Source organism: Hyaena hyaena, unplaced genomic scaffold, assembly GCF_003009895.1.
Source record: "Hyaena hyaena isolate Hyena2069 unplaced genomic scaffold, ASM300989v1 scaffold_457, whole genome shotgun sequence".
Lineage (NCBI taxonomy): Eukaryota > Metazoa > Chordata > Mammalia > Carnivora > Hyaenidae > Hyaena > Hyaena hyaena.
The window spans coordinates 904,367-931,506 of NW_024081088.1; the positions used below are offsets into that span (position 1 = coordinate 904,367).

The 27,140-nt window shown below is 37.0% G+C and overlaps 1 protein-coding gene across 6 annotated transcripts in view; it reads right to left on the reverse strand.

Moving 5' to 3' along the window:
* TRPC4 (transient receptor potential cation channel subfamily C member 4) overlaps window positions 1-27,140 on the reverse strand; it is a 138,237-nt gene that overhangs the window by 38,155 nt on the left and 72,942 nt on the right. For all 6 annotated transcript variants that reach the window (XM_039253649.1, XM_039253648.1, XM_039253647.1 and 3 more), the window contains 2 exons: window positions 20,104-20,440; window positions 1,178-1,317 (listed from right to left, as the gene is read on the reverse strand). In XM_039253649.1, coding sequence (XP_039109580.1) covers window positions 1,178-1,317; window positions 20,104-20,440 — 477 coding nt within the window. The remainder of the gene's footprint in view (window positions 1-1,177; window positions 1,318-20,103; window positions 20,441-27,140) is intronic.

Sequence of the window (27,140 nt, forward strand, 5' to 3'; positions counted from 1 at the left end):
GGTGAGTGGCAACATTTTAATTGAACAAATTCTGGAAACTAAAGCCTTTCCAACTATGGGCATGTTTGGCCTTGACAGAGCTGAGCACTGTACAAAGGGGACTCAGGCCTCTATTTTAGGAACTAGACTAAATGAATATGAATTCACCTACACGTTAGCATTTTCTAGGTCAGATCACTAAATTGCATGAATTATTCATGTAAAGCCCAATTAGACACTCTTTATTTTTTACTAATACACAATCATTTTGAAATAAATTTTTTATTATTTAATTATTTTTTTTAATGTTTTATTTATTTCTAGGAGAGAGAGAGAGACAGCGTGAGCAGGGGAGGGTCAGAGAGAGGGAGTCACAGACTGAAACAGGCTCCAGGCTCTGAGCTGGCAGTCAGCACAGAGCCCGACGCTGGGCTCGAACCCATGAACCGCGAGATCATGACCTAAGCGAAAGTCGGACGCTTAACCGACTAAGCCACCCAGGCGCCCCTTGAAATAAATTTTTTAAAAAGAAGAGAGACAAAAGAAAGAGAGTAAAAGAAAGGCAGGAAGGAGATAAGACTTTGATTTGAGAAATATCCCCAAAGTACAAAATAATCCCAATTGTCATTGCGGAACAAAATCTTTTACAGAAATTATGTGGTTTGGAGAAGACTGATATTGTACAAAATCTGGGGGAGTGACTGGTGTATTCCCAGATTTCAGGCACTGTCATGCTGAATGGAATGAGGAGAAGGAAATTATATTCTGCTCTAATTATATCAAACTATATTAGTTTGAACTGAAATAATAATTTCAATGCTTTGAAAGAGTAATATTTTGATCAGTCTAGGTAATGTTATTGGTTAGTTATAACTGGTAAAAATAGATTTTGGTTGCCAAAATTTAAACAGTGTTTGAAGTAGAATTTTATGAGAAATGGAAAGGATTCAAAACTTGAGCAAACTCTTGTAATTTTGAGGTATCATTCAAATTAGATGGAACAAAATTAGGTGATGACTTCAAATTGTGAAATTTCTTTCAGGACTATTATTGGGTATTAAGAATGTATTCGAGACCTATCTATTATCATAAAAAGATAATGCTCTAGGTAACATTATTAGTAAAATTAATAGCAATCAAAGGTATATAAGTATTTATCAGAACTTAATGCTTTACCAAAAATATAAATGATAGTTACCTTTACAAACGCAACAATTTTCAAAGAGATCGTTGCCAGATATAAGGAATTCATCACAAAATCCATTAGATTCCACCAATCATGGATGTAATCTTGAAGTCCACCATCCCACATTTGTTTAATTTCTCCCCATATAAAACCTGCAATTACAGAGAAATTCATTGTAAGTGTGATTTTCAATCAACTTACTAACAACAGAGACAACTTAAAAATTATTGAATCTTGGAGCAGCAAGAGACTGTATTGTTCCACTACATGAGGCATCTATTTTTAACCACAGTGATATTCAGTCTCAGCCAGACTGTAAAATTTTGAGGACACTGAGCTAATTGTAGAGAATGCTTTTAGGGTAGGTTCACTTTCTTTTATTCATCTGATACATTCATAAGAGTGTCCAATATTTTAATCAACTGCAATTTCTCTGTAACTATACATTTTTCTCATGGATAATATCATAGCATTTACTTGTAAACAAATACTAAAAGCAATGTTTCTTCTCAAGTTGAGATGACTCAGAGTCATGAAAAAGTGTCGCTGGTGAACATAACTCTCTTAATCCCACTAAGCAGGATACTTTGTTTTGCTTTCCTAAGCAATTAGTACCTTCGGAGATCTGATTTCAATTCTGGACAAAGATGGTTATAACATGCATGACATTTCATTATCAAGCCTTATATCTAGCAATAGCTTTGAAACTACCTCCAGAGAAAATAAAAAATCCCTTTCCTTTATAATGGTCATATTTTTAATAGGAAATGTTTTATTTTTAAATTCTAGGAAGTACACGTAAAATATCACTATGTATCATTTTACTTCAATCTCTTGTTAAAACTTTATGAATCTAGTTTTAGGGCCCAATGATGAAAGACAGAGATATCAAAGGGTGTAGAATCAGCAAATATAAAAGGATAACTACGATGTCATAACTACATTAATACGAGAAAACAGGACAACTCGATTAAGATGACAGTCTGTATTGTCAAACGTGTAGCCCAATATTTCACATCTGTCTTGCACTAAAAGCCAGAAAAAGTCAGATTAACTATAAAAGCATGGCTTTTCATGAACCTATCAGAGAGATGAGAAACCAGAGAGAGCCCCAGTATGAACATCAACTCACCCATGGCAGAGTGCAGAGGCCAGAAACAAAATCATCATATCTGAGAGTACAACGATTTCAGAAAAACTTTCAAATGAACTTCTGAAGACTGAGTCTGAACCCAAGAGGTTAGAACCCCTGGGACACAGACACAAGGGCGTCTCCACCTACTTGCTTGCTCTTTTGCATAGAGCAGGCTCCTCTCCCCTAAGGAACAAAACACATAAGCCCTATGGGAGAAGCAGGAAACAGAGCTTCCTAGGGTTTACACCAGTATCATTAGAGGTTTCCTACCACAGGACAAAGGTCAGGAAAGTCTTCTGCACATGACCTGCAAAGTGTCACTGCCATAGGTAGTAAGTATGGATCATTGAGAACCTTCACCGCCAATTCCCAGGCATAGCCCTACCTAAGTCTTCCATAGCCCAGGACAACAGAGAATCTGCCTGTTTCACATCACCAGGTAACGATCAGAAGCTAATAACCACTGGAGGCATGGTGATAGCATGAACAGAGAGCTCTGGGAGCCACAGGTGCATGGAGGGGGGGGGGGGCTGGCAGGGGGCAAACGGTGCGGGTGGAGCCGGAATCCTGAGAATAATCCTCCTTAGTCGTCAAAGACATGATAACAAAGTATCACAGACTGGCTGTCTTATAACCACAAAAATTTATTTCTCATATTTTTGGAGGCTTCGAGTTTATGATCAAGGTATCAGCATGGTCAAGCTTGGGTGAGAACCCTCTTCCATGTTCTAGACGCTAACACCTCTTTCTGTCCTTACATGGCAGCAAGGGAGCAAGCTAGCTCTCTGACCTCTATTCTTTTTAAAAATTTTATTTATTTATTTATTTATTTATTTATTTATTTATTTATTCATTCATTCTGGTGGGGAGATGCAGAGAGAGGAGGAGGAGGAGAGAGAATCCCAAGCACACTCCATGCTGTCAGCACCAAGCTGATTGGGGCTCGAACTCACAAACCTGTGAGATCATGACCTGAGCTAAAACTGAGAATAGGATGTTTAATGGATGGAGCCGCCCAGGAGCCTTTTTGGCCTCTTTCTTTGAGTGCATTTATCTCATTCATGAGGATCTTCATGATGTAATTGCATTCCAAAGGCCCCACCTCCAAATGCAACCAATGAGGGTTAGGATTTCAATATATGAATTTGGAGGGGACACAGACATGTAGTCCATAATATGAACCAAAGCAGAGTGAATGGTGCTCTGAAACTGACTGTGGCAACGAAAGCAAAACCCACCTCAGCTCCTGACTATAATGCCTCAAATTCCTGCATTACGTTCTAGCAGAAAAAAATAACATGTCCATTTTCTGGCATCAATGCTATGTATCTTTGCCTAGCCTCTACACAGGCAGAATAAATCCCCTCACCAAATACACACATGCATGCCCTTATATGATGTATAAGAGACCTTTATTCATTAAAAAAAATTTTTTTAAATGTTTTATTTATTTCTGAGAGAGAGATACAGGGTGAGCAGAGGAGGGTCAGAGAGAGAGGGAGACACAGAATCCGAAGCAGGCTCCAGGCTCTGAGCTGGCTGTCAGCACAGAGCCCGATGCGGGGCTCGAACCCATGAACCGTGAGATCGTGACCTGAGCTGAAGTCAGACGCTTAACCGACTGAGCCACTCAGGCGCCCCAAGAGACCTTTATTCATTTTTAATAAAGCCTTTAAACCTATAAATTCCACTCTATGTACTTTATAAGCTGCAACACATATTTTTAGATGTATTTTTATTTTCAATCATTTCAAAATATTTTCTAATTATTCTGCAAATTCCTTTTAAAAGTCCTTTTAGAAAAAATAAAAAATACTGAAGGCATCAGGAGTGTGGGTGCAGTGGAAATAAAAGACATATTACATTCAAAGGAAGAAACAGAAAACTGATTATCAAACTTGTTGTCTGAAACCATGTAAGACAGAGTGACATTATTATAGTGCTGAAAGAATTAAAGTATCCAGAACTCTCCATATGGCACAAATAGAAGGCGTCTGAAAGACCTTTATTCAGACAACCAAAAACTCAGACACTTTATTGCCATGAGACCCATGCTACAAGAAATGCTGACGGGATATATGTTAGGCAGAAGGTTTATGATACTGACCAAAAATTAGTTTATAGAAGGAAATGAAAAAAGATATCCAGGAATGGTTAAAAAAATAAACATAAAAGATACTTTTTCTGGGGCCCCTGGGTGGCTTAGTTGATTAAGTTCTGACTCTTGGTTTGGGCTCAGGTCATGATCTCATGATTTGTGAGTTTGAGCCCTGCATCGGAGCCTGCTTGGGATTCTCTCTTCCCCTCTCTCTCCTTCTCTCTCCCTCTCTTTTTCCGGCCCTCCCCCCAAAATGAATAAATAAACTTAAAAAAAAAAGATATTTTCTTTTTGAATTGCTCTAACAGATCATTGATGGCCTAAAGGAAAAAGAGTAGCAATGTATTATGGTTTATCACACATATAACATACGTAAAAGTAAAATGTATGATGACATTAGCACAGAAAATGAGAGGAATTAGAAATAACATTATCATAAGATTCTTACACATTTAAAACAGAATAAATATTATTTGAAGTTAGACTATGATAGATTAAAATTTTATATTGTAAATTCTAGGGCATTCTCTTAAGATATTTTTATTTATTTATTAAAATTTTTAAAAATTTTATTTTTAAGTAATCTTTACACCCTGTGTAGGGCTCGGACTCACAGTCCTGAGATCAAGATCTCGCACTCCACTAACTGAGCCAGCCAGATGCCCCAAAATATTTTTAAATGTATAAATGAAGAGCCAGAAAAGGAAATAAACATAAAATTATTAAAGACACTGAATTTGGCAACAGGCAGAAAAAAAGGGAAAAATGCAACAAAGAATAGATAGAGTCAATAGGAAAAAAATGGGGTGGATTTCAAATCCATCAATATTAATAATTACATTGAATGAAGTGTATGGTCTAAACACACCAATTAAAAGACAAAGATTGTCATATATAAAAATGCAAAACACATCTGTATTACAATTTATCAACAGGTTAAAAGTAAAAGATAATAAAGACACCATGAAATACTAATGAAAAGAAAACTAAGAAAAAAGGAAGCTCAGTTGTCTATATTAATATGGCTAGATATATTTCAGAAGAAAGAATGTTACCAGGTACGTAGTAGGATATAACTAACATAAGGATGAAAAGGTGAACTCACTGAGAAGACACAACAATCCTAAAATAACCTTATAATGCAAGATGCCCTAATCAGAATTGTAACAAAAAAGAGAGAAAGGTACAAATATAGCTAGATAGAGACCTTAGTATTCCTCTGTGTAGAACCGGTAGGCAGAAGTTTGGTAGGAATATAGAAATTCTGAACAACACTATCAACAACCTGAAAGCAGCAAATACATGTTTTTTTCAAGTGCATGTGTAATGTTTATCAAGAGAGACTATCTCATGGGCTATATTAACATGAAGCATATATATTTATAAAGGCTAAAATCACACAAAATGTGTTCTATGCAATATAATAAACAACAAATCAATAACGAAGTGTATTTTGAAAATCTCCAAATATTTTGCAATTCAACAACGTCATTCTAGGAACTCTTGATCAAAGAGGAATTTACAGAATAATTAGAGAATATTTTGAAATGACTGAAATTAAAAATACATCTAAAAATATCTGTGATGCAGCTTATAAAGTACATAGAGTGGAATTTATAGGTTTAAAGTCTTTATTAAAAAAGAATGAATGTCTCAGTGATTTCAGCTTCCATTATGACACAATGAAAAGAAAAGTCCATCAAGCCCCAAAGAAGCAGAAGAAAATAAACAAGATAAGGGCAGAAGTCAGATTTTAAAACATAAACCCTGAGAAAAATCCATGAAGATGGAAGATAGTTCTCTGAAATGGTCAGTACAATTGATAAAGCTCTAGCCAGACTGTTCAAGAAAAAAAAAAATGGAGAAGATATAAATAATCAATGTCAGAAATAGAAGTGGCATCACTACGGATCTTATGACATTATAAGGATAAGTGAATGAAAGGAACAACTTGATACCCATAAATGTCACAACACAAAATGAATTGGATATTTTCCCTGAAAGACACAAACTTCTAATCTCACTCAAGAACAAACAAAGTAAAACAAAAACAAAAACAAAAAATTAGTACACTGAGTAACCTGTACTGTCCTATACTTACTGTTAAAGTATGAATTCATAGTTAAAAACCTTCCAACAAAGAAAAATTCAGGTCCAGTTTCTTTACGGTGAATTCTACCAAACGTTGAAAGAAGAAATAATAAAAGTGCTAAAAACACGGGTAATAAACACGTAAAATACAAGAGGAAGAAACATTTAAGAGGTTAGCATTATCCTGATAAAAAGTCTGGCAAAAAGAATGCAATCCAAGAACTACACACTAATAACCTATATGAAAATGCACAAAAATCCTCAAGAAATATTAGTAAATTAGAGCAATATGTACAATTGATAATAAATCATGCAGTTTTTCCCAGAATGCAAGACTATTTCAACATTTAAGGGCCAATAAGTGCAATTTATGCCATCAACAATTATTGGGGAAAAGGAGATCCCATTAGATGTAGGAAATGCATTTGACCAAATTCAGGATAGAACTTTCAGTATGAATAGAAGGGTAATTTCTTGATTTGATAAAGAACATCTGTAGAAGTGTACAACTACAGCCATGATTATTTTGTAGAGGGCCAGAGAATAAACAAGTTAGGCTTTGCAGTAAATGAATGGGTGTGGTTGTGTTATAAAAAAAAAAAAAAAAAACAACTATAAAAACTGTCACAGGGTTATATTTGTCTTCCAGTGCTTGTTCAGTATTCTGATTGTGACGTTCTTACGTGATTGTGTCCTTTATATCTCTGTGCCCTGAAATCACAAACAAACGAACAAACATACAAAAAAATGTGCTACAACTTGAAAGTAGCAAAAATGATGAGAGCCCGATGTTGACGAGTGGAATAGATAAAAATTAAAGAAATATAATCAATATATACCATATAGTATATAGTAATTATAAATAAACATAATAAAATATCAGTGATATGTTTGCTGATAGGTATGTTTGAAAATTCTCATAATAAAACTTCAGAAGAAATGAAAATGAATTAGACATAATGGTCTATCGTCACTTAGTGAAAACTAGCAAGGGCTATTTAATATTATTTTAGAAGTTTTATTTTAAATTTTAAGGTACATTTAAATTAATAACCTAAGTAAGGACTAATATCAGTCAAAATGATTATAGGGTGGAGTTTTAGAGTTTTTACTAAAATTCAGTTAGTTAACATACAGTGTAATATTAGTTTCAGGGGCACAATATAGTGATTCAACACTTACATCACCCTGTGCTCATCATAACAAGTGCATTCTTTGTCTCACCACCCATTTCACCTATGCTGCTACCCACCTCCCCTCCGATAACCATCATGTTCTCAATGGTTAAAAGGCTGTTCTAACTATAGATTCTTAACTATAATGTGCATTTTATGTATGTATGTATGTATGTATGTTTGTATGGATGTGTTTATTGTTTGAGGGAGAGAGGGTGCAAGTGAGCAAAGGGCAGAGAGAGACCCAATCCCAGGAGGAGTAGAGAGATTGGGAGAGAGAAGTGGGCCTCGCTCACCAGATGCAGGGTTCATGCTCACCAGATGCGGGGTTTGAGCTCATCCTCCGCGGGGCTGGAACTCATGAACCATGAGATCATGACCTGAGCTGAAGTCAGATGCTTAAAGACTGAGCCACCCGGGTGCGCTCTATACTGTAGACCACTGCTTTGTTCTAGATTTTACATCTTATATTAGCCTTTTAGATTTCTTTCAGATTAAAACGTCTCTTGAGAGCTCAGATAAGATTGGGGCATAATTACAGAGATGATAATGTTCATTCCTCCACATTGAAGAAAGAAACATATCAGACCTGAGTAAGGTATGACACATGCTCTAATGTTGTGGGAAACTTACAGTCTGTATTATCCAATGAGGAAAAATGCCAGGTACTCTGGAAACAACCCTCTCTCCCCTTTCCCCGTCTCCCCCCACCCCACTGCCGCCGTCTTCCACATCTATGGTGCTTTTTCCTACTGAGCCTAGGGACAGTCTCAGAATCAACCACAACTTCCATTAAGAAAGGTAAGGCCAAAACAGGCAACATAAGTAGTGCTTCACTACCAGTTCCTAAAGAAAACAGAACTCAATCTCCGTAGTCAGTGCTCTTAGACCACGTTTTCTCATTTTTGAAATTTCACAATGTGACTCATTTCTTATGTTTTATTTGAAACTTTGCCAATATCCAGACATGAGAATATGTGTACACTGTAGTTATTAATCGAACAAACGCATTTCAAGTTAACTTTCATCAGAAGGCCCAGAGATAAGACTTTGATTACACCGGGTAAGTGAAGTGCCAGGCTCAGTCGAACTGGTAATCAGCGTTGTAATCTTAGATAATAGTCTCATCTCTCTAGGTGTCTGTTGCCTCATTTCAATAAAAAGAGACTTGGATTATACGCAGAATTCTATATACAGAATCATACAAGAAGTATAATTCTACCCCAGTGGTGTAAATAGCCAGACATTACTTTTTCCTGTCTGGATCATTAAATTTTACTAAAATCAGTCATTACAATAGCTGCCATGAAGATTAAAAACTGTCTTGTACCAGAGGACACAGACTTGCTTTGGTTTGCCCCAAAATGAACAAACTAAATCTTTGATATGAAAATTATAGAAAGAAACTGTCTTGCCCAATATTAGGGAGAATTCTCCAGCAATCAGAGTTGTTCCAAAACTGGAGTGAATCACCCTGTGCAGTCAAGGTTCCTATCCAGAGCCTGGAATGTCTCGCATCACTCAGGCTCCAGAGAAATGCTAGAAGTAAGTGCAAACCTGTTCTATCTGATTTCTAAAGGGCGTTCCAATTCTATGTGATCGTGAATCTGTTGTTTTCAAATTTGTATATATTTTAGGGTCAAATATAGTTTTCAAATTTGTATGTATTATAAAACAAAATGTATTTTAAATACCTGCTAACCAACCAGTGTGTTTATATCTTATGTCCATTTAGTGATAAATTGTTAGCTCTCTCCTTGCTTCTACCAAACTGAAAAGCCCAATATGATTATCAACAGCCACCAAAACAGCTAACTTCAAATATTTTGTGGGTAATCACACAGGGGAATACTAGGGTTAATGGCATCAGAGGAAGATGGGGAAGTAGTTATAAAGAACTAGTTATGGGGTGCCTGGGTGGCTTAGTAGGTTAAGCGTCCGACTTTCGCTTAGGTCATGATCTCGCGGTTCGTGGGTTCGAGCCCCGCGTCGGGCTCTGTGCTGACTGCCAGCTCGGAGCCTGGAGCCTATTTCAGAGTCTGTGTCTCCCTCTCTCTCTGCCCCTCCCCTGCTCACGCTGTCTCTCTCTCTCTCTCCCCTAGAAATAAATAAAAATATTAAAAAAAAAAAAGAGAGAACTAGTTATGAGCTCAGTACAAACCAATATTTTAACTCGGAGCTTCTTAATACCTAAGCAGACTCTGTTCCTGTTAGATGCGTTCAAGGAGATGGCACTTTCACTGGAAGCTTGGACTAAGTGACCTCTAAGATTTTCTAAGAAGGGTAAGAGCAAACACAATTTGGAGATATTACAGTTCCTTTGGAGTTCAAAGAGCATACATTTAATCTGACTTTCTGGATCACACACACACACACACACACACACACACACACACACACAATTCTTTCACTTCTGACCTTTGCGAGTCACAGTTCAATAGAGAAAGCTGAGATCCTGATGAAATTGAGGGCTCACACCATCATATTTTATCGTGAGCTGCAAATGAGACTGTCAGTCAAAGCTTGTTGGCTAATGGGGTTTGGGATCTTGTGTTTTTAGAGCACCAGAATGGAGTATCACTTCATATAGCTCTAGTCACCACATATCTGTTTGATAACTCTCTATTTCTATTTCTATGAGCACCATGGTGAAAATACCAAGTTTCCTTTTTTTCTGGTAATGGTTCACTGAAATTTTTGCAGGAAACAGCCTTTAGAGAAGCTAGAGGGTGCTATTAACTGGCTGATACATGCATCCAGATAAACTATTCGTGATAACTAGTCCGAAGAGAACAAAGCTTCAGGGAGCTTCTGTCACAAAATGTTTGTCCTGTTCCCACAATGGGAACATTTCAAAATTGCTCTCTGCTGTTTATAAACAGATGACATGATTTCTCAGAGTCACGGTGGAGGTCTGATTACAAGCATGGATGTCAAGACTGTGGGGACCAGCAGAGGAAAGATCATAGTGCAAATGAGTCAGAGAACTTCCTTTGAAAGATATTTATGGATGCCTGGAATTTTTTTCCCATTTTTTTTCTACCTTTCCCATAACAGTTTTCATCAGGGGCTCCTCGAATGTCCGATGATATCCTATCGTGCGAAGCCGGCTGTGGGGACGAGACGAGGTCGGCAGACCTCAGACACCACAGTTAATGGCCCTGATCTCAGGTGAGAAATATGTAATTCTGTGAACAGGCCTCTCGTCTCACCTTCTCTTGCTGTCAGTATTTACACCGAGACTAAATAACCTCAAACAAAGAGCAAGTTGCCTTTTCACCGATGGCCACCTAACAGGGCTTGTTAGGGCAGCCCAGGAGCTAGTTGAGGGATCTGACCTTGGAAGTCTCTTAACAGAACACTGACTTCTACATTGTGGCACCAAATCAATGTAGATAAAAGGAACAAAAAGAATTCTTCCCTGCTGGATATATTTTTTTCCCCAAACCAGGGAACAAAAAAGTAGTCTCTAGTCAAAATTTTGCTTTTGCTTGGAGAAATCTAAATGTAGTTATTTTGCTCTGTGGAGGATCATGTTATGCTGGACCCAAAAAGGCAATGAGTTAGGAGGCAGCTTCTATTGTCTCAGTGTTATATTTAAAACCCAAACAAAGATGAAGACAAGAGTTCCCACCACCCACTTTCTGAAGAGAGCTTACAGAAAATTATAGCAACCCCTGCCTTCTAGGACTTACTAAGAGGTATTAGGACCATATCTGTTACCAACCACTTGGGGCTCTAACCCCATGGCCTATACAGAAAGAACATTAGGAATAGGTGGTGAAAAAGCCATGAAGTCAGGGCAGTACAGTTTTTGTGCTAATTAGGAATACCAGAGGGAGAGATGAAGGATTGCTTACCAGCACTACCACCTCCCTAAGTCAAGTGAAGGAGATGCTGAGAAAATCCCTTGTAAAATGGGTGGTGGGGGGGGGGGCGGTTCTACAAGGAAAAACTGGCATCTCAATCTCTCCTGGAGTGTCTACTCAGGCAATGGCTTGCTCGTCTCTCCCTGGGTCTAGCTCGCCGGGGGAAATAGAAAGCCAGTGTGTTTCGGCAGTAGCACAGCTGGCCGCAGCCTGACCTCCTGCCATTAGTTGTGGTAAGGTTTTGTGGTGCCCTTGGGGAGTGAGTGCTTATCACAGGAAGAAGCTGCGCCCTCCTGTCCTTGCCAGGGTCCCAGGACCCCAGAAGGAGCCAACTACAGATTATAAGGAGTTGAGAGACTGGAAGATATCAGGCAGGGCTGAGTCAGGGATCCAGAGGACGATGCAATGTGGAGGCGCACCAGACCCTTTATAGGACAGCCACACACACATCATGAGAGTCATCAGTCAAGGACTGTCATATAGGCTTCATGGTATTAGCCAGAGATGCACAAAACCAACAGGAAAGATCTGTGACCAGGGGCCCAGTGAGGTAATGAAGACTGGTAACTTTTCATGTCCTTCCTCTCCCCTACAGCCACCAAGAAGGAGAACACAGACCGTTTATGCCCTTCTTTCCACTCTAGTGTTGGGGATGAAGGATGAACAAAAGATGGGCAATTCTGGCCTCTAAGCCCTGACTCAGGCCTTTGTAAAGAAGAGGAAAGGTTAAAACTGGTAAGATTCAAGTTTTAAGCTGACCTGGGACTACTTTTTAATAATTCAAGGCTTCAGGAACTTGATATCTACTAGACATATCATTAAGGTACAGGAAAAGGATATTTGGTATATGGTGGTTGGGGAGAGGGATCAGAAAAAGGAAAAACCATTTCATGTTTAGATTCTAGGGAGTGGAGACTCCTTAATAAAGCTTTTACATGAATACAGAATTTGTATGAAACTGTGCTTCCAGAATTGTTTCTCAATCTTTAATATTCAAAGACCTCTGGATTTTCTTATTTTTAATTAAAAAAAATTTTTTTAAACTTTTATTTATTATTGAGAGACAGAGAGACAGCATGACCAGGGGAGGGGCAGAGAAGAAATGACAGAGAATCTCAAGCAGGCTCCAGGCTCTGAGCTGTCAGCACAAAGTCTGACACGGGGCTCAGACTCACAGACTGTGAGATCAAGACCTGAACTGAAGTCAGAAGCTTAACCAACTAAGCCACCCAGGTGCCCCTCTTTTTTTAAATTAAAAATAATTAATGTTTATTATTTATTTTTGAGAGAGAGAGAGAGGGTGTCACTGGGGGAGGGACAGAGAGAGAGAGAGACAAAGACAGAATCCAAACCAAGCTCCAGGCTCTGAACTGTCAGCACAGAGCCCGACAGAAGACTCAAACTCAGGAACAATGAGATAATGACCTGAGCTAAAGTCAGATGCTTAACTGAATGAGCCACCCAGGTGCCCCAAGACCTCTGGAATTTATGAATTACTCAACCAAGGAGAGAATTCAAAATATAATGTTTTGTAGAAATTCACAATTCTTATGATTTTAGTCAGTAGTCCATGCTTCAAGAAACACTGACTTAAAGGAACAGTAAAACATATAAAAGAATGAAACTGGGCGACTTTCTTTGACCACAGACAAAAATGAACTCAGAATGGAATAAGGCCCTAAATGTGAGACCTAAAACCATAAAAATCCTAGAAAAGAGCACAGGTAGTAATTTCCCTGACATCGGCCATAACATTTTTTCTACATATGTCTCCTGAGGCAAGGGAAACAAAAGCAAAAATAAACTATTGAGACTACACCAAAATAAAAAGCTTCTGCACAGCAGAGGAAATCGTTAAAAAAACTAAAAAAACAAACTACTGAATGGGAGAAGATATTTGCAAGTGACATATATAATAAAGGGTTAGTATCAAAAATATATAAAGAACTTATACAGCTCAACACCCAAAAAACAAATAACCCAGCTAAAAAACGGGCAGAAGATATGAACAGCTATTTCTCCAAAAAAACATCCAGATGGCGAACAGACATGAGAAGATGCTCAACATCACTCATCATCAGAGAAACCACAATGAGATTATCGCCTCACACCTGTCAGAATGGCTAAAATAAAAAACAAAAAACAACAACAAAAAGGAATAATAGGTGTTGGCAAAAATGTGGAGAGAACGAAAGCCTTGTGCGCTCTTAGCGGGAATGCAAACTGGTGAAGCCACTGTGGAAAACAGTATGGAGGTTCCTCAAAAAATTAAATATAGAATTATGATATGATCCATATATGATCATATGATATATGATCCAGAATTATGATGTGATCATATAATATGATCCTTTACTGAGTATTTACTCAAAGAATATGGAGACACTAAATTGAAAGGATATATCCCCTATGTTTATTGCATCCCCTATGTTTATTGCAGCACTATTTACAGTCGCTGAATTACGGAAGCAGCCCATGTCCATTGATAGACGAATGGATAAAGCAGATGTGGTGTGTGTGTGTGTGTGTGTGTGTGTGTGTGTGATGGAATATTACTCAGCCATAATAAGAATGAAATCTTGCCATTTGCAACAACGTGGATGGATTTAGAGGGTATAATTCTAAGTGAAAAATTCAGTCAGAGAAAGACTGAAAGACCTTATGATTTCATTCATATGTGGGCTTTAAGAAACAAAGCAAATGAGCAAAGAAGTTTTGAATTCTTGGGCTGCTTTTGCCTCCTTGAATTCTACTCCTCACAGTTTGAGGGCAGTATTTACAGTGGATAAAGGTTTTAGCTCTGGAATGACACCAACTGGAATTTGAATCAAGTGTCTGCTGTTTGTTAGCTCCTGATCCTGGACAAGTGACCTAACTTCTCTCAGCCTACTTCCTGTCTATGAAATGAGATACTAACAAGATTTATTATTAAATGAAGTGGTACTACTACGAAGTTCAAATGAGAATACACATTTCAATCATTTAGCACATGGCCTATCTTCTTAGTTTCCACTACTATCATTGCTATCAGTACTACTGCTATTGTTATTCTGAACTAACGAAAACCACTTTATTTCATTTTTTTTTTACAAATTTATTTCTGAGAGAGAGAGAGACAGCGTGAGCAGGGGAAGGTCAGAGAGACAGAGAGACACAGAATCTGAAACAGCCTCCAGGCTCTGAGCTGGCTGTCAGCACAGAGCCCGATGCGGGACTCGAACCCACGAACCATGAGATCATGACCCGAACCGAAGTCGGACGCTTAACCAACTGAGCCACCCAGGCGCCCCTAACAAAAACCGCTTTAGCGTCTCCCCAGTGTCTTATTCTGACCCTCCCTCATTTGGTATCTACTCCTGTTTCCCTATCTTTTGCCCTCTTTCCTTGAACTATCTGAATCATGTTGCCAAATATTTTCATGAACAGTGTTGATTTCCTTGGGCTACAAGCTATGTATTGCATTGTCAGTACCTAAAATACTTAATCTTCTCTCTGATACAGAAGTCATCTGGCCAGCAGCAGTGTGTGCACAACAATTTAAATCTACATAAATATTTCATTGTTTGAAAATTTATCGTGTTGGCCTTGATAAATCTTGGTAAGTCTTGGTAAAGGTGACCTTCAACATTTTCCCCCACAGATAAAAAGGAAAATGATGATTATATGTCATATCGTAATGATTATTTGGCTTTCTTGAAAATTAAAATGTCTCTTTAAATTAATAGGTGGATGTTTTGCAGCTGTCTTTGGGTGTCTATGTGTGTCTGCAGCCAGTTTGCTGAGGTGGTTGGAGCATCCTGCCGAAGGAGAAAGTCAGGAGAAACTGTAGACTTGTTTCTTTTAAGTGCAGGAATATCTTTGGGGGCTGTTTGAGAAGATGGGTAATTCGGGGGTAAGGGTATGAGTACCTGAAACCGTACGGTCTTGATGCCTATTAGACAAAGATGTAGAAATGGTCCCAAGAAAAGAAGAATATACATATATAGAATTGTTTGTCTCTCTGAGTCTTTATCTAGAGGAGAATGTGATCACAAGTTTTCTTTTTACATTTGCAATTTGGCAGCACTTATTGAAATGTTCAGATTTGTTAATATCAACCCTTTAAAGGATAAAAATATAAAATAAATCATGGAAATGAGAGGCCAATTTTGTTAGAGAAAGATTGTCAAATAAGTATGTGTTATAGGCAAGATGTATAATCCGGATATTATGAGCAATTCTTAGTTTATGCCTAGGAATCCACTAGAAGCTATTTTTAACAGAGCTCAGATTTTTCCTATGATACATCTTTTCCTCAGTTCACCCTTCTCCTTATCATGCTCAGCGTGCATAGATTTATATACTACATAATTATGGCATATTCTTAGGCACACGCATAATATCAAGTCACTTCGGTATCCGTTTTTTCTTTTCTCATTGAGAACAAAGGATTTCCTGCTATATTAATGTGATAGCCTCCATTAACAGCCTACTTTTATGAAAAATGTTACCCACTTCATAATTTATTTTTGCTTAGCTTATAACATAAGCCTACATCTTGATATTTCACATATATTTATAAATGTGCACACAATTTTTTGCAGGGAATAAGCTACGACACAAATTTGATTGTTACAATTGAATTGTGATGATTCCATAGAAAAATCAAAACTGGTTCTTGGGAAGGCCTCAAAAAGTTGGGTTTTCCCCCATGTCTTACTTAATATCACCTTCAGAAAAAAGTGACATCCATTTGGGAAAAAACTGCTGCTATAATTTAAATAAATTCTCATTATATATAAACATAACATGCTATATTTAGTATGCATGTAAATTTTATGTAAAAGGAAACTTCTGATATGAATATTCATTTTCATATCCCTGGTATTCTATGTTAAAAACAAAACCCTGAGTAAATTAAGAGTGTCAAGGTCATGGTACCTCAGAATGTCGATGCAACCAGGTCTCTAATCTGGCCCCTGGCTCCTTTTAATCCATCATTCATTCTTTCCAGTAACACTTTCTCTCAGACACTTGAAAAGCATAGGTCTGTCATCAGGTCCATATACAGTTTGACAGAACTATCATTTCACTTTTTACCGTAGTTTAAATGGGTAATGGACAGTCTGAGTGTATTGGTGTCTATGTGTCTAGAATCTACCTATCTACTAAGGTAGTTCTAACTGTATTACCTGTGATTAGCTTTCTCTTTTGTTAGGATTGTATCTCAAGATGACTAATTCCTAAGTTTGATCCCTGCATGAGGCTTTTAGATGTTTTTGCTAAAGTTTATCCTGACAGCCGACATCTGCAAGAAGACCTCTTGAAGATGTTTGATGGGACAAAGAAGGGTCAATAACTTTCCATACAAGAAAGTCAGAAGGAAAAATCATCAAAGGTACAGCTTATCAAAGATACCACAGTGGAAGAATACAAGAGTTACTGCAGACTGTTTTCTAAAGATATAAAACTCAATGGACTTCAATTTAAATAGTCAACAGGATGTTGAACTTCCACAGGAAAGATATTGAAAATAACAGGGAAACATTATTCTGCTACTGGACGATATCACAAGATATCTGGATCTGTCAGACCAAATAAGTTTGTACTGTTGAAACACAGCAAAGTAAATGAAAGAACAGAAATTCCAAAGCAAAAGCATAATTCTTAAGGAGATAAAGGGATCAGTACTTGACAGTCAGAAAACTTTTCTACTCAGGAAAAGTCAGAATTCATGTTATGAATATATAAAACAAATAAATCAAAAGTTTTTTTGTCAGGATTCAAAAACAGGAGGCATAAAAGTAATCATTTCTTATAAATTATGATATAGGTCTGAGAAACAGCCCCTGAAAACGGAAGGAAAGGAAAGTAAGGAGGAAGGAAAAAGCCTTTCTTTACACAACAAGTAGCCCATGGAGTGACATGGGTTGAAAATCTAAGTTGGTTCAAGAAGAGTTGAGAAAAACCCATGCATAGACCCTCAGTCTACCACGGGGAAAATTAACATGATGAGAAACATGTTGGTAAGCCACACTCTTCTCTGTAAGTCATTCAGTCTTGTTATTATAAATCTAGAACCTCCCAGAGGAGGGACTGTGAAATGTTTGGCCACTGACTTTTTACCAGACAACAGTATTAAGGAAGACAAGATAGAAGGCTCATTAATATAGTTATCAAATCAGACCAGGCCTTTTTGTCTATATCCCACCTTTGGTCAAAGGTACATTCCTACACTGTTGTCTTTAGTCTCTTCCCCACCTACCGTGGCTTAAAAAGAGACAAAAGAAAACAAAACAAAACAAAACAAAACAAACATTATTTTCTGCCCTAATAATGATAGCTCCCTAGCATAGGACAATAGGACTCATTGGGACTTTGAATCTTTTTTGTTTTCTTTTTCTTTTCTTTTCTTTTTTTTGATGAAGATACTGGAAATCCTGAGAGGTTGTGACCACTCATAATTTAATAGTCTCTTAGTAATAGAACCTGGGCATGTATTCAAATACAGTTCTTTTTCTACAAGAGCTTAATAACATAGTGAGTACAGCCTTATAATCATGGATTCTAACAAAACACTTAGAACTCAGTCTGAGATATAAAGCACTTAGAATTCACTAGCATTGACAAATCTATTTGATATAGAAAATTCTTTCTCCATGGCCAGTTATTTAAGCAAGAGGGTCATTCATATATATTTTTTATTCTAGAAAAATCTCTTTTTATTTAAAAAAATCCCGAATATATTAACTGCCTGAAGTCAGGATAGCTTAGGAAAATGTTGCCTTTAGAAGATATTTCTCCAGGCTGGAATTTTAATTATCATAATGAAATCTGTACCTTATTTAACCATTCAGCTGAGGTTTGGGTACGATTTCTAGCCAGCTTTCATGGGAAATTCTATTACAAGTTTTGTAAATAGGAGGCAGCCAGTGACTCTTCTAACTGTACAAGTTACTAAAGGCTTAACGCTTCTATTATTTAATATTATTTACCATTTTCTGACATGTAACATATTTCATTGTTTATAATATATTTCCTCTAGTAAAATTTAAGCTTCATAAGGGCAAGGAGTTCCTTCTTCTTTTTTGTTTTATTTATTTAGTTTTTTACTTTTGTATCACCATTACCCTGCAATGCACTTACTATACAGAAAGTAGTCTACATATTTTCATTAAGTGCATAAAGGAAAGTCTAGAAATATCTGTTTTATACTACATTGTTGCTATCACATTTTTCAAAATTAAATATTCTATATTCCATTTGGAATACCTATTTTTAGACATTCTATATAAGTTACCCATAACAAGAAATTTAACCTCCAAAACGTTTCTTTAAGAATTGTTTTCAAAAAATTGTCTATGAAGAAAACTTCATAAAGAACATATTCCTAATGTGAGATATTTAATTTAAATGGGAACAAGCAGGGTAATTTTATATTGAATATCAACTGCAATGTCATAATTATTTTATGCAAAAAAGACACAGGTTATCTAAACCTTCCTCCTAACTTAAGCAAGATCACACTTTACGCGTGTCAGATTAATGAGAATGTGCTCTGTTTTAAACTTCACTTAACAAGGTGCTTTTTCCAACATTTGTAAAACAAACCGAATCTTGTTCCTATGAACCTTTTTTTTTTATTGTCAGTACTTAGAGTATTTATAATGTTTAAAATCAAAGAGTACATATATTTCAGATTCAGATATAGTTCTGTTTTTTTCCTGCCTCATCCACATTTTACAATCTCTCCAGTAGTTTTGACAGTTAAACCAAACTGATCTTCTGAGACTGTGAATCATGAAATTTTCACATATTTCTAATTACTAAATGATGAGACAGATATGATACCAGGGAGGTTTAAAATGATGAGCTAAATTGAGAAAATGTGATTTTTCAGCAAACCACAGTAGGATAGAGGAAAGAGTAATTAAAATGTGAATTTTAACTATGGCTACAATAACAAAAAGAGAGTAAAAAAAGTTTTTTACCAGCACTTTAAGCTTTCCTACCTAATCATTATTTGCTACAGATCCCAAAACATTTTTATTTCTATGGAAAGAACAGAGAGAGACTGGACTTTAATTTCCTAGAGTTTAATTTCCTATTATTTTCGTCGAATATATAGTTTCAAAGACAAACTTAAATGGATTGATTTTAAAGAAAGGTTATAGTTACTTTAGGTACAGAATTACTAACTCTGCAGCATGATTTATAATTTATCTTCTGGAAAGTGTATCTATTAAGGAAACTAGAATGATCGGTTATATATGGCCAATGAGATACATCGAAAGTCTTTAAAAGACAAGCAAACAAACAAAAAACCCAGAAGGCCGTTCCCAGGGCATGAAGTCATTAAAACCTGAAATCTTAAAACCTATGGCTACATTTCATAGGCTTCACCTGGAGGCAAGTCCCCCAAAACTTGCTAAAGTGTTAATTTAGTTTGGGGATTAGGCCTTGGAGCTAACAGGCTCAAATCTGCTTTAAACATTCCTGTGTCCCAAACTTTAATGAATATTCTTTTCTGGGCAACAAAATTCCACGGCAGCAACACGTTTTTATTATATTTTCTATAGTAACACATTTACCCAGGACCCACGGTAATATCATCCACTCGACGATGGTTGGTGGTGGACCTTGCCTGTTCAAGTCTGACCTGTCGATGTGCTGAGAGGCAAGCAGCAGCAGGAACAAAAAAGTCAAATAGGACGCTGTATGGCAGATGAACTTGATAAATGGCTTTCTGATGAACAGTCCCAGTGGGCTTTTAGGAGCTATAAGATAGCACACAGAGAAGACGGGAAAAAGAAGTCCTATTATGAAACACGTCACCATCTTCACTGCCCAGTGTCGTCTCCTCCAGCCCGGGAACTCATCATACCAGCGAGATGCAAGCAGTTGCTGACAGTTGGGCTGAGCAACAAACTAAAGGGAAAGGAAAGGAAAAGGAAGAGTCAGTGTTACATGTGGTGGCTTCGGTTCATCGGTATGACCACACATTTATCTTTAAAGGCAGAAATTCTGCTTTAAACAATATTATGCTGGGTGCCTGGCTGGTTCAGTTGGTAGAGCATGTGATTCTTGATCGTGGGGCTGTGAGTTTGAGCCCAGCATTGGGTGTAGGGATCATTTAAAAACTAAAACTTATTAAAAATTAATAATTTTATATTTAAATGATCATAAAGCCCTTTAAATCATTCTGTGAACAAAGCCTATTTGCTTAATATTTTACACCCCAGGTATAGAGCTGTGTGCTTAGCCAGATGTGACAGAAATCATGGTTGTACAGGAGTAAAAATATAGCTGGAGAACAAGAATAGTCATGGGACACACTGATGAGTGAGCAAAGTGTGTACAAAGGCATAAACATACGTATATAAGAATTATGATATATACGGCACAAGAAAATATGTCAATAGTGGTTATTTCTTGGTTTACTGGTTGTTTTCTGGTTATGACATTATACTAGATTTCATTTTTATATTTGGGTACACTTTTAACATTTTTTATGATAAACACTACTTTATCATCAGAAAAAGTAATTATATTTTAATTCGTTGAGACAATAAGAAAAACATACATGGAAGCATACTGGGATTACCAGAATGTAAATCATCGTAGCTGAATTTGGTGGAAATAAAACCAACACTTGTCCAAGTAGAATCAATTACCATATACCAAACATTTCACAAACATAACACGGTCTTATCTTGCCAACATTTTGGGGATATAGCATAGACCTTACTCTCTTTTAAGGATGAGGATGCAAGGTATTATAAGAGGTCGGTAAATTTATTTAAGGTTATGTAGCTAGTAAATGATGTAATATTTGAGTAACTGGCCAGGATTATTTTTTCCTGCACACTACCTTTCTCATTGGGACTCACAGTTAGGCATTAATATAAATTCAGAGGGAATTATTTCTTCCAGATGGAATAGTCCAAGAATGTTTCCCAGAGGATTTGGCTCTGAAGGTGCAGATTTGTATAAGCAGAGAGGAGAGGGGGAAGGCAATTAAAGGCAAGGAATGGGGACAGAGAGAGCACGCTCTGGCCTCAAGTGTTTAAGGGATGCCCTATGGACACTGTCGACTTAAGGAGAAGCTTCATTTCTTGTAAGGGACTTGGAGAGGTTCTTTTGGCATTATTTTTCTTCTTCAGTCTCAGCCTGTATAGATCTCCTCTAGACAAGGCTTTGCCCTTACTCTTTTTTGATGGTAAGCAAGCCCAAACTCCCTGGGTTCACATAAAGAGCCATGATTATCACAAACTAAAAGCTCTTTGAGAGTGAAAGGAGAGAAAGGATGATTGACTAAAAGAGCAATTCAATAGTTGAGATGTGCAAACATATCAACCAGACATGAAATGATTTCTCATGCAACTGTTTCTCATCAATCCTTGTTATGAGAAACTCATCGAAGGACATAGAGGGCAAAGAAACAGGTAATAGATTGAGTTAAATTTATTAGAATGTGTTAAGTAAATATAGATAAAATAAAAATGCATTTTGTCATGACTTGGATCATAAGGGCTATCTTCATTTCTCTGAAAGTAATTAGTAAAATCAAATTGTATAACCCAAAGAATAGCTTTTCTTAACACAGTCCTTGCCTCTTATTCTGGTCAAAGTCAGTCATTTGGAAGTCAAAATAGAGTTCTTCCTGATATATCTGCAGAGTGATGGCAAAGAATGGTAAATCATTAACAAGCCCTGTTCTTTTTAAGAGTTGCCCCTTCAACACATACACGATCCTTCCCACCAGGATTCTATAAACCAATCAGTCTTTCATCTTTCTATTTTTGTTCATATAAAACATTCCTCACACTATTAGAATTTGGCACAGCTGAAAAGCCTTAATAAAAGGGAGTTAAACTTCTGGAAAATGCAAGATTTAACAAGCAGATGCTAGAGTATCTCATTAATCCTCACACGCTGAAGAAACACTATAAGGAACTAAGTATGAATAACATATTTAATATATGCGGAAAAAGTGAAAGGAAGGTATGTACTTCGTTCAACATGATCTGGGTGAATTCTAGGACTTAAAACCTCTGCCCTTCTTAGCCAAAATCTCATGACAGCATGGGACACCGCAGGGCAATTGAGCAAATAACTTTATTAGGAACATTTAAGGCTTGCTCGGAAAAACATTTCTGTTGCCTAAGTCACATGTATAGACTATGTTAAATTACCTAGAAGAAGAAAATTATGTAGTCCTTCTAGAACACCTGCATTGCCAAGCAGTAGGTTAGCCTTAGTTTTTACTAATACTATTTTCCTTAAAAGGTCTTTATCTTTAATTATGGGAAAGTATACATCTGTGCTTAGTTAATGAACAGTGTACAAAATTTTCTGCTAGACACAGACACAATGAAACTTACGCAGACCTAAGGAATAGAAATAGGATTATAAGAAGTGCAGGGGTGAGTGTACATAATATACTAGTTTCCCCAAATTTTGGTATTATTTGATTACAAATTTGTTCTAAGCATTGGATTAAAATAACCCAAAAAGTATTCCTAAGAATCACTATAAATCTAAATGCCCTCACAATGGTTTTACATCCTTTTTCTATTAGACTTGTTCACTACATTTCCACACCAGCGTTTTCCATGAAAAAAAAAAATGGGTTTCATGGTTAAATTAGTTACCAAAATAAGAATTAAAAGAATTAAGCTTCTATATTACAGGCTTTTTTAGAGTCTTTAATTGCTAAATTAATTGCTTAATTGGATTAAAACATTTCATTGTTTCATGTGTCCCTTCTTACCATTTTTTTGCTTTTGTTCTTTCCTTCATGCTCTACTCTGTACTTCACCTCTTCTTTGTCTCCTCCTTCCTTCCTTTCTCTCTTCCCCAATCCCCAGCTTCTTGGTTTATTTGGATTATTTAGAGGAACACTCTGATTTACCCCAAGTCCCTCTGAAAGATACCCTCAGAGAGGGGCAATCCTATCTCTGACACCTGGCTCTGGTCTACTCCAGCAAAGCCCTTTCCAGACGGGCCTTCACGTTCTCTGAAGCATGCCGGGAGTCCAGAGCAGCTGCCTTTCCTGCCTCATCTTTCTACTGCACAGTGAGCCACAGGGAGGCCCCTTCCAGGACTGGGGGAAGTGGGGTATCTCTTCAGGCATCACTGAGTTACAGCTTCTTTTCTTCCTACAGCTGTTGGCCATTCTAGCACGACCTCTGTCATCACATTAAAATTCATATTAAAACATTAGAAACATTCAAATTCACATTGGTGCCATGCATTTATAAAAGCTGCTAAAAAAAAAGGAAAAACTTCCTATTCCTCACTTTCAACAACCTTTAAAAGAGTTTCAGAGCCTGATTTCATGATTATTTATCGAATCACCGAGTCATGGGATTTGGTATATTAAAGAAACTGCAAAGATTACTGAAATCTAATTTTTACAAATAAAGAGAGATCTGGTGTGAATGATTTTAAAACAATTACTCAAAACACCAAAGCAATCAACAAATCAACACCATAAAGGAAACAAACAAAAACGATGAAAGAAGATAAAGCTACAAAGTAAAAACAAAACAAAACAAAAACCCCCCAAAACTCAAAACCGAACAAACAAGAAACCTCACTACTACATGGGCAGGTTTAAATATTAATTGGATATAAATGGAATAAACAGATGAGAGTTCCAAAATTAATGGAGCCCTAGTAATTAAAATGACTATAGATTTACTTGGTATTTGTCTTGGTGTTTGTATTTCATCTTTTCTGTTAAGTACTTTTTCTAGTTTAAAAATTTGTATCCAAAGTTCAGACTGCAGCCATATTCTCTATAAGAGCAAAATCTAGATTCTGGGAACAACCAACCTGGCTACTTTATGCATCCTGAGTAAGTGGTATAGTTACATGAGAGTTGAGAATTGACTTGCGTCCCAGGAGAATCGAAACATTTGGGTTGAATGTATTAGAGTGATTTACATACGGGCAATCTGATTTCTTTGCTTAAAAAGGGCCACAGTTTCCTCTGGGTCTTATTGTTTATTTCTGAGCAATTAAAAAATAATCTATATCCTTTGGGGTTTTATTTCCTCTGCTTTTCAACAGCTCATTTTGTAACGTTGATAGCAAGGTTTAAGGATTATTTGCAGGCAGAGGAGCTTTAGGGAATTATTTTGTCCATAACTAAAAACCCTTTCTTCAACTTCAATCCCAAATTTCCATAATAGCTCCCAATGTCCTTTATCCACCTGAGTCTCTCCCTGTTTCTTAGAGATAGCTTTAGTTGTGTTCCTAATTAAAACAACCCTGGTCTCCCGGAGCACAGTCATACTACATAACTGATCAGATGCTGCTGCTTTATTAATCAAACATCATTTTCACCTGGTCCTCCCTAATTTGATTAAGCAAATAGTATCTTCTATGAGTTGGACATTGGCTAGATAAGTGGAGAGAGGACCCAGATCTGTTAAGAACCAGATAAATCTGTCTTCTGGGAACTCAACCTATGTGGGGACTGATCATGTGACCAGTCTTCCAGTTTTTCTAATATTTTCTATTTTTTGCTTTTCTCATTTATGGTCAGTCTTCTTACTGAGGTTATGAACAGGCAAATTTAGTTAGGTGAAGATGTCTTAGCTGTCAGATGCATAGAAGTCACATATCTGGCACATATTCTATGGTACAGATTAGTGTAACTTAACAGAACATTATATGACGTGCTAAAAAAGAGGTAGAGAGTATAGGAGGGATTGTGCCCAACATGAAGGAATCTAGGAAAACTGAAGACAGGAAACAGGATTTGCTAGTTAAGTCTGAAGTAACAGATAGGATTTTGATAGGCACAGCAGGAGGTGGATATGTTTTAATTTAGATTTAGAGAGTATCATGTTAAAAACTTGAGGGTGGAGGCAGATATGTTCAGATGAGCTATCCCTTGGGCTACAAGGTCATCATCAATGGTGAATATACCAGTGATAGTGTATAAAGGGAAACTGCAGTCGTATTTTGAGATGTAGGTGAAAATGTTTATTGAGGCAATGCTTGAGTCTAGATCCTTGCCACTCAGGGTGGGCTGAGGCCAGCAGCACTGGCATCCACTGGAAGCTCAACAGCAATGCAAAATACTAGGTGCCACTTAGGACTTGTGAGTAAGATCGACATTTGACAGTGTGATTCCTATGAATGTTAACATTTGATAAACAGTGGCTTAAAGCATTTGATGTCTAATGAACTTTTATTTAGCTCTGTTGTATCTGACAAATGCTCCCAAAGTAGTTTTAATTCGATGTAAACAACACTTACGAATCCTAGGGGCAAGTCTGTGAGGGAGTGAGGGTACTTGGGTGTGTGGTGTGTACTTGTGTGCAGGAGTTTGTTTTCAGCTAAATCCAGCTGTCAATGGTATGAGAACCTGGGTGAGAGGAGCTAGCCACAGAGTGGGGTATTGTCAAAATCGAGCAAGCAACAGGGTTGCCTGAACGCTTGTTAAAACCCATGCTCCTGAGCACCATCTCAGTATTTCTTTCCTTCTTCTTTTTTTTTTTTTTTTTTTTTTTTTTTTTTTTACAAATAGTTTATTGTCAACTTGGTTTCCATATGACACCCAGTGCTCATCCCCACAAGTGCCATCTCAGTTTTTCTGATTCAGTAGGTTCAAGTTGAGGCCCTTAGCTTCATATTTCTACCAAGTTGCCATGTGAGGCTGATGCTGCAGGTGCAGAGATGAATGATAAAAACCACTGTTTTGCAGAAAAACACTTTTTGAATAATATAGGATTGTCTTCCAATTTTTCTAATTTTTTCTCTTTTTCTAACGTTTGCTTTCCTTACCTAAGCTCAGCCCACTTACTGAGGTTACGAACAGGCAAATTTAGCTCAGGAACAAGCCTTTGCTGTCAGATGCATAGAAGTCACACACCTAGCACAAATTCTATGGTACAGATTAGTGTAATATCTAATTACAGGCATAAACACAAAAATATTAAGAGTAATCCCTGTCAAGTCACTGAACTGTAGTGCAGATAGAAAAGCTAAACACAGTGCAATGGTAGCCAGAGGATAGGACTGACTGACTAATTCACCATATAAGTGTTTGGAAAGACCTAGAGCAGCATGAAACAGACTGGGATGCAATGAATAGGAGAGACCTGAGTAGATTATAAAGAACCTGGATCCAAAAAGGAGAAAAAAAGTCTTGTACCTAGTTTCTGACAGATCTTTACCCTATGCATCACCATCATGACCTTAAAGTAAAATGAAAAATCATATTATCTTAATATATTTGGATGCTGTAGAGATTAAGAGGATACAGCCTTGGAACAGCCCACTGGGATCTGAATCCTGGATCTGCTGTTTCCTGATTGTGCAAATGTTAATAAATTATTAAATTTTCAGTGGGCTTTTTTCCTGATCTGTAAAATGGGGATAATAGAAACACTCACCATATAAAGTTATTATAAAATTAATTGAATTAGTACATGAAAAATACAGCAGTTTCTTTTTTTATTTGTTTTTTTTATTTTAATGTTTTTGTTTTTGTTTTTGTTTTTTTTATATTTCTAGGAGAGGGAGAGAGACAGTGTGAGCAGGGGAGGGTCAGAGAGAGAGGGAGTCACAGACTGAAACAGGCTCCAGGCTCTGAGCTGGCAGTCAGCAC